The sequence below is a fragment of the Python bivittatus genome, unplaced genomic scaffold (assembly GCF_059951505.1).
Source record: "Python bivittatus isolate LINGU-HERP-01145 unplaced genomic scaffold, Pbiv_v1 ctg000480_np1212, whole genome shotgun sequence".
NCBI lineage: Eukaryota > Metazoa > Chordata > Lepidosauria > Squamata > Pythonidae > Python > Python bivittatus.
Window position 1 is genome coordinate 75,325,929 of NW_028277075.1, and position 8,801 is coordinate 75,334,729.

An 8,801-nucleotide genomic window follows, 5' to 3' on the forward strand; every position below is an offset into this window, starting at 1 on the left:
TGGTAGCAGAAACGTGGAAGGAAAGTTGCAGCCTCAAGGGGAACAATGTCTCTGAGCTGCTTCTGGGGCTGATCATGGCCGCACACTTGGCTGCACAGCAGAAGGTGGATGCTGTGGCAACAGATCCTGCGGGTCAAGAAGTAGAATGATGCGCCACAGAAACTGGCCATCAGCCCCCACTGACCAAACCACAGCGCCACATCAACCAGTCCAGAGAACTGGCCAAGAGAAGGCATAATTGGCTGACCAAGAATAAACTAAAATTGTTCAGAAATTTGGCTTGGGATATGCAAATTGTTACACCTTTTTCCCTCCACTAAAAAGTTTACTTTTTCATAACTGAGATAATGGGTTGGTCATGACTATGTTGCATCAGAAGATCCTTTTCATAGGATCCCCAGTTTCCACTGAGTTCTGCTAATGGATATGTCCTTGTCATGCCCAATTCCAGCTAAAATGAGCCATACATATGCACTTGTAGGCTTAATTAGATAATTATCTCATATAAGAGGAGCTGTGGCATTTTAGCTGTTTGTTCATTTATTCAATATTGCTATTATGTACAATGTTATATGATACAAATGAGGCCATGGGGCTCCAAGCTGCTGGTGGGCTACGGGGGTACTCAGAACATATATACATTGACTACCATTTTGAACAATTAGTTAAGTCTCAGGTCCCATTTGATTTCATGGCACAGACTTTTATCTGGTGGCATCAGATAAACTGTTCAGAATGTGTATACACAAATACACACACACACATAAATACAACAGGAAGAAAAAAAAGATTAACTTAGTGGAGAATTTAGGTGACAGAAACCAGCAACCATCCCATTTAGTATTCTCATAATACTAGGCCATCAACCACAGTTTAGAAACCACAACTGGTGGGTTCCCACATCATGTTAAGAGTAAATAAACAATTTTATGTTTTAGCACTGTAAGTGAATCAAGCCAGTTGGAGGATTTTTGCCTTTTCTATTTTCAGTTCAGAGCTATTCTCACCTCCAGTAGATCAAGATCAGCTACACATTTAGTTAAATACAAAGCTTCACAGGATATATTGTTTTAGCCTACAGATCCCTCATTCATAAAGAAAAAAAGTTTGTGTAATAAAAGCTCATATAGAGATATAAAGTTTCCCCTTAATGATAAACCTTTTTCAATCAGATATTCAATCAGATGTTAATGATGATAAGGAATTTTAAAGCATAGTGGCTCTGCTTGCAGAGCCTGAAGCAGTACAATCCAGTCCAGTCTCTACCTTGTGGTGTTGCTGAATGGTATAAGTCAGTGTTTCTCAACCTTGGGAACTTAAGATGTGTGGACTTCAACTCCCAGAATTCCCCAGCCAGCCATGCTGGCTGGGGAATTCTGGGAATTGAAGTCCACACATCTTAAAGTTTCCAAGGTTGAGAAACACTGGCATAAGCTGCTTGGCTGTTTGAGTAAGGGAAAAAATTGCTATGATATATTTGTACAGTACAATGAACTACAATTACCCAAGCACAATTTAGTCTAATAGGCCATTGCAAAACCCTGAAAATTTGATTAATTCAACAAATTAAAATTAGGTTAACTACTGGTAGACTTCTGCAAAAACAGTCATTATGATAATAAGATGGGATGAGATTCATGCTTGTTCTTAACCATCCATTTTTGCTGCCTACAGTAATTAGCAACAGTGTCTACCTTATCTGCATTCTTGGGTTCCAGGTTGTCATTCATGACTGATCCCTTTAAATTCTGATTTCTTGCAAATAGTGAGTTAGGCAACATCTCTGATTGACTAATTGGTTCTCTCTACTGTATGAATAAACCACAGTCCTTGGAGAGAGAGGTGCATGAGGAAGTGGTAAACCCTTACTGTCAACACATCTGGGCTGACAGAAGCCATTTGTTGGGTCAATTCCATCAGTCTTACTTCCTAAACTTTTAATTAAGTATCAGGAGGATCAGAGAGTTATTTTGTAAGCAATCAACTGAGTGAGACCTAAGTCTGGGTAGACAGGTGAGCGCCAGTGGGGACCTAGGAATATTTGTTTATATAAAAAACTGGGACTCTAAGGGATTCCTAGGGACATGTTTTCTTTCACTGTGATTTGCCCTCCATTTGAGAAACTACAGGAGGGCTCTCCTAGAAAACGATTGCAACTTTGGCTTCTCAGCCTTACTTCCTGTTTTCAAGAAAGTCTGTTGCTTCTTTCTTGAACTCTGCAAACCCAAATGATCTTCCTCCTTAGGCCAGCCTTCCTGGACCTGGTATCCTCCAGAAGTGTTTGATTTCCATCTTCTATTATTTTCAGCCAGCAGGGAAATGCTGCTGATTGGATTTAAGAGAACCGAAGTCCAACACATTTGGAAACCAGAGTGAGGAAAACTACCCCATACCAATATTCCACTTTTCTTTTTTTTTCTGCAGAGTTTGTTTCTTTATTGTCATTTGAAACTTTTCATTGGGGCTGTTTCCTTACCTTAGATTGCCTGTATGTTCTTGGTTCCACCTGTTGGCTAGCTGGGCATTTGAAGTTACCAGCACCCCAAAGCTGCTCCCTCCCCCACTGTGTAACAGCTTCAGTAGCCAATGGAAAGTTTGGGGTCATTATGACATCAGAACTTAAGCTTTCCTTAAAGATCTAAGAAAAAGCATCTGTGTAAGACAACCTTTGGGAACTGGTAAGTTAATATTTTCTGTGCACTGAGTCTTTGCTTCTGTTCTTGAAACTACTTTACTACTTCAATCCAAATTTATGAGTCTTTCTAATACAGTAATTATTTTATCATGCCTCTGCCACCAGATATCCCTGCCTGTTGCATAATATCAACACAAACCAGTATGCAGTTGCAGTATGTTGTATGTTGAAAAACTTTGCTTCTTGATTACATCATTTTTAAATTCCCCCTCCCCCCGCTTTAGGGTCAGAAGCAATGTTCATTCCAGCATCTTTCTCCTGTGCTTATAGGATTTTATTTATGTTTTCTATGCCACCCCATCTCCCAGCATACATTTCACTCACACACGCAAAGGCTTGCAGAGAAGTTCCAAAATGAACTTGGTTTGCTTGTAAGGTCAGCAATATAATTTACGAGTTGTGTTAACATGGGTCACAGCACTTGCTAATTTGTGCATGGCAAAAAGAGGGCTTCTGTAGTTTCTGTGCATTTCATAATGATTTCAGAATTCACCCTATCAGGAAGAATGCTTTTGCAAATGACTTAAGAAATGGACACAAACACATTATGTGTATGCTTTGGAAGAAATACATATTATTATTTTTTTGCTCCTTTTTATAGGAAGGAAAGGAGAAGGCTTGCTATTTTAAGTATTTGGAAGGTGGGGGTGGGGGTGGGCAGTGTATTTAGTGGCTGAAGCCCTGAGTGGATTGGATTGGATTGTTTGTGCTGAACTATTGGCTAACTTGAGCTGAATAATGATTAGCTAAATATGTAGACCACATTGTACTGAAATTCATCTTCAGTTTGCCAATGATGAGGACAAAGTGAAGAAAATGTGGGTTGGATTTAAAGTATGCTGGAAATTGTATGTACATGGAGCAGATTGTAGCATGGCAGATAATAGTTAAATAAAAAGTGAGAAAAACAACTGAAATGCAAGTCTATAAAATGATTAAAATTTTATTGAGAAAAGACCCCCCAAGTAGTAAAGCAATTGATAAGTTAGCTCTACAGAGAAATTAAGCATCTATACTCTATTATTAAGATTCAGGCTAATACTCATCACCTTCCTCTTCTTCTTCTCCATCGATGCTATCTGTGCCCACCTCTTCATAATCCTTCTCGAGGGCAGCCATGTCTTCGCGAGCCTCAGAGAACTCCCCTTCTTCCATCCCTTCCCCAACATACCAGTGCACAAAGGCCCGCTTGGCATACATTAGATCAAACTTGTGGTCCAGGCGGGCCCAGGCCTCAGCAATGGCTGTGGTGTTGCTCAGCATGCACACTGCCCGCTGAACCTTGGCTAGGTCTCCCCCAGGAACCACAGTGGGGGGCTGGTAGTTGATGCCCACTTTAAAGCCTGTAGGGCACCAGTCCACAAACTGGATTGTTCGCTTTGTTTTAATGGTGGCAATAGCAGCATTGACATCCTTAGGTACCACATCTCCACGATATAAAAGGCAGCAGGCCATGTATTTGCCATGGCGGGGATCACATTTCACCATCTGGTTAGCAGGCTCAAAGCAAGCATTTGTGATCTCGGCCACGGAAAGCTGCTCGTGGTAGGCCTTCTCCGCAGAGATGACCGGGGCATAGGTAGCCAGAGGGAAATGGATACGCGGGTAGGGCACCAGATTGGTCTGGAACTCTGTCAGGTCTACATTCAGAGCCCCATCAAAGCGCAGCGAGGCAGTGATGGAGGACACAATCTGGCCAATCAGCCTATTCAGGTTTGTGTAAGTTGGCCGCTCAATGTCCAGGTTCCTACGGCAGATATCATAGATGGCTTCGTTGTCCACCATGAAAGCACAGTCTGAGTGCTCAAGGGTGGTATGGGTGGTGAGGATTGAATTGTAGGGCTCCACCACAGCTGTTGATATTTGAGGTGCTGGGTAAATAGAGAATTCCAGCTTGGACTTCTTGCCATAGTCCACGGAGAGCCTTTCCATCAACAGGGAAGTAAAGCCTGATCCGGTGCCTCCTCCAAAACTGTGAAAGATGAGGAATCCCTGCAACCCTGTGCATTGGTCTGCCTGGAGACATGGAGAAAACAAATCAAGAAACAGTAAGTTGGATTTAGGGAGTTTGGTGGAGTGGACTGAAATATATCCAACACTTCTCATTCAGCCATGTATTATCTACATTCCTGTAAATTAAGGAGAACTCCTTCCATATTCCTAATGACAAATCCAACCACCTCCTAACAACAGCTTTCCATATCATCAACTTCAATTACCAGCTTTCGGATCCTGTCCAACACCAAATCAATTATTTCTTTGCCAATAGTGTAGTGACCACGAGCATAGTTATTGGCAGCATCTTCCTTTCCGGTGATCAGCTGTTCTGGGTGGAAGAGTTGACGGTATGTGCCAGTCCGAACCTCATCTAGAATTCAAGATACAGAATAGGTCAGATCACTCCCATTCTGACTATGACACTTGTTTTGAATTTGATTTTTTTTTATCCTGCCTTTATGGGTTTTTTTATACATAACTCAAGGTGGCAAACATACCTAATACTGCCTCCTCCTATTTTCCCCACAACAGCCACCCTGTAAGGTGAGTTGGGCTGAGAGAGAGGGACTGGCCCAAAGTCACCCAGCCGGCTTCCATGTCTAAGGTGGGACTAGAACTCACCGTCTCCTGCTTTCTAGCCTGGTGCTTTCACCACTAGACCAAACTGGCTCTTCTTGCCTTCTGGAATTTGTACACTGTTTTTTGTTTGTTTTTTGTATTTTCAGCTGCTCTCCTTCAAGGCTTGCTAGGGATTATGGTTGCTAGAGTATGAAACTGGTACAGCTTTGAGAATCTTTTTAGGAGATGCAGAATTCTTAACTATCCAATCGACCACTGCCATTATGCAGAGATTTGGGGGCACATAATAGTTAATTTTCATTTATTATATTTATACCACAAAATCCAATGGTTTGGGCTGTCTTTGGATTCTGGAAAGTACCCAGTAAAAGTATACAGAGATACCTCAGAATGACTCAGTCAGGTTCCCTTCCTAATAGGCAGCACTCACCAATCACAGTAGGTTCTAGGTCCACAAAGACAGCTCGGGGCACATGTTTCCCAGCCCCGGTTTCACTAAAGAAGGTATTAAAGGAGTCATCTCCACCTCCAATAGTTTTGTCACTGGGCATCTGCCCATCTGGCTGAATTCCATGCTCCAGACAGTACAGCTCCCAACATGCATTGCCGATCTGCACACCAGCCTGGCCAACATGGACAGAAATGCATTCACGCTGAGAAAAACAAACAAAATCCATTATTAGTGTAGAAGCTACCTGTGATCAGAGCTAGAATACAGAACTCGGTATGCATCTGCTGAATGTGGGTGAGCTGCCCAAACTTCTGGATGATGAATCTTCTAAGCAGTGAAGCGTTCCTAGAGTCTCTGTTGGCCTTGCCAGCCACGCTGGTTATCATATCCTCCTAGGCAAGGGAGGTTATTACAGGCTTCTAGTCTGAGTTGGGGTTTGCCTGAGTAAGAAGGTCTTCTTAGCTCTGCCTATTTGACTCAGGTTTCCTGGCATACCTCCTGGTTCCCCTCTAACAGTTCAGTCCTGGCATTATCCCAGCAAGTATCTAGGAGATATTCTGTCTTCATCCAGGTACAAAGTTTATAATCTGGGCTATAAGGAAAGAAAGGTCTCCTCTCTCAAGCTTCTAGGACATGCACATAACTGAGCGGTAGAAGATCACCTGGGATAAAAAGACCTTTTGCTAGACCTCCTAGAACTGGTCAAAAGGTATCTTCCTTCCTTTAATTTATCCTCTGCTGGTGGTTGAAGATATTAATTTGACCAATTGAGCCTTATCTGGAAAAGCTGAACGAATACTTTTGCCCAAGCTACATAGGTAGAACACATGGGTCAGTACCGTGCTTCAGATAACATGTCATGGGAAGGAAGCCACAGGGCTGTTTTTATATAACATGTTACTTTATATTTAAAATGTTGCGCTGATGTCCTCTTTTTCTTCTCCAAGAAGAGTAACTTTAACTTTATCAACATTTTCTTATTTATTTATTTACATTAAATTTATACCTTGCCTTTTGGTTTACATCAGTGCTTAACAAGCTTGAAAATACATTTTCTTCCTTATTTGTTTACATCGGTATCAACTCCAAGTATAGGAAAGCTGCTGAACTCCTAGTGCATAGGAGTGTTGTAGCCAACAGTTTTATTCCATATTTCTTAAGCTGAGAAAAAAAACACCCTGTATTTAGAAACCACTTGTTGAGGTGGTGATTCAGTTTCAGGCCATGAGTGTATTTGAAGGCTGGGTAGGGGTTTGACTTCATGCCTGCAAATCTAGCACTCTGTTTCCCCACAGAGATGCTCTTCTTTGAACCAGATGCCCAAGGGCGTACCTGCTGGGTTACCAAAACCTGTTTTTTGGCGTAGCGATGGAGCATCCATAGCTGACCCAAAGTGCTTTCAAAAATATAGAGTTAACCCTGCCTTTATCTGGAATTGAGGCTAAGCCAAAGTGAGGGGGTGGGGGGAAGAGGACAAGTTGGAAAACAAAACAAATCTAACACCTTCAACTTCCCCATCCTGGACACCCTCCAAATATGTCCCAGATTTCTAGTAATAGACATACTTCCCGGGATTTCTGGGAATAGACAGCTGTACATCTGGAGAGTGCTCGGGTACGTGAAGGCTGTTTCCCTCCATTATTATGGAATCTTTGTTTCTTCTCTCTTTTTTTATGCATTGTACATTTTAAGATACATCTCAGCACAGACCTAAGCATTACTGTAGTTCCACAGAAAAGGCACTGGGATCGCATTGCACATTACACATTAAAAGAGAGAGATATCACGGCCCAGAAGACTATTAAAGAGCTCCCTTCCACCTCCAGGGAAGCTAACAAGTCCAGGCAAGACTCACCATCTTGCAAAACTTCTTTGACCTGGCAGCGATGAGCCCAGAGGACGAAGGATGGGAAGTAAGCTGTCGTTTGCAAGGCTGGCTTTTATAGCGTTGCCAGCAAAAAGAAATGCTTTGTTGTTAGAAACGGACATAGGTTAGCTTTTGTCAGAATGGTTTCTGAGTTACAGTCCAGCTCAACAAGTAATCAGTAATGAAAGCAGAGCTAGGCCTTGGTTACAACTAACAATTCTATAACTAACCCAGATTGTGCACATGTGTTGCGGGGGGAGCATACAGAACATTCGGGCAACAGAAAAATCTCACTATGTTACTTAGTCAAGATGCATAGCTGAAGCAAGGCTGAACTTAGTGGATTTTAAACATGATATTGAGTATTTTGATTTAATTCTCCTATTTGCTTAATTTCCCTGGTTGTTCTTCGGAACATGGGATGTTAATGATTATATTATCATTTTATTATATCATTATATTTGTACTGTTACATTTTAGTCTGGAGGGGTCTGTAAACCGCTCAGAATCAGGCATGTCTGAAGCAGCATATAAGCCTAGTAAAATAAATGAACAAAAATAAATAATTACCTCTTATACTAGCAGAGGAAGCTAGAGGATAGGCCAGTGCAGGGTTTTTCCAAGATGCGCCATGGAACTGCAGAGTTCTGTGAGAATGTGATGGGGTTCTGCGAGAGACTAATGACATTTAGGACAAAAAAAAACCCCTCACTTCAAGGCATCCAATTTTCTGTCACTAGAGCTTTGGCTCTTGATCAGAGGTTCTGGGAATTTTTTTTTCCACCTAACAATTTCCTCAGTTTGAAAAACTTTGAAAACCCCTGGGATACTGTATGTAGTTCAGAGCATGGAAACTGTGCCATTAGGAAAGCAAATCTGCCTGAGTAGAAAATATGGAACAGCAACACACCCCTTCTGCTTCTCAGCCTGGTTGCAGCTTGGCGAAAGAGGTAACACAGTATATTCTGAAAATACAGCATTAGTCTCTTCAGCCCGAGGCTTACTGAATGGACAAGGTAAGTTAGCTGACAGAGTCAGTCTACTGCTCTGCATTAGGCCCTTCTGTCCCGTCTGAATTATGCCCATGAAATGCAGTCCATGAGTCTTGTTTAAAAGAGAAGAATGGTTCATTCGAACTTCTCAATTCAAACATACGTATGGGGAAGCGGGAATTCCCACTTTGATATCACTGGGAGAGAACATCTTCACAG

The 8,801-nt window shown here is 42.0% G+C and overlaps 1 protein-coding gene across 1 annotated transcript; it reads right to left on the reverse strand.

Annotated features, from left to right (window-relative positions):
• Positions 1-3,715: 3,715 nt before the first annotated feature.
• LOC103057460 (tubulin alpha-1A chain-like) lies at positions 3,716-5,823 on the reverse strand. The gene is made up of 3 exons (XM_025164013.2): positions 5,703-5,823; positions 4,915-5,063; positions 3,716-4,711 (listed from the first exon to the last, which is right to left on the reverse strand). The coding sequence occupies exons 1-3, from the start codon at positions 5,821-5,823 to the stop codon at positions 3,731-3,733; spliced, it is 1,251 nt and encodes a 416-aa protein (XP_025019781.2). The 3' UTR covers positions 3,716-3,730.
• Between the last annotated feature and the right edge of the window lie 2,978 nt (positions 5,824-8,801).

What these genes read in the sequence shown, in the direction of transcription:
- LOC103057460 (XM_025164013.2), bottom strand. Translation starts at nt 5,823, where the DNA reads ATGCCCAGTGACAAAACTATTGGAGGTGGAGATGACTCCTTTAATACC. An exon ending in CCTAGAACCTACTGTGATTG is followed by an intron (nt 5,064 to 5,702) that starts GTGAGTGCTGCC and finishes CTTGAATTCTAG; the next exon opens with ATGAGGTTCGGACTGGCACA. An exon ending in TGGACAGGATCCGAAAGCTG is followed by an intron (nt 4,712 to 4,914) that starts GTAATTGAAGTT and finishes CCATGTCTCCAG; the next exon opens with GCAGACCAATGCACAGGGTT.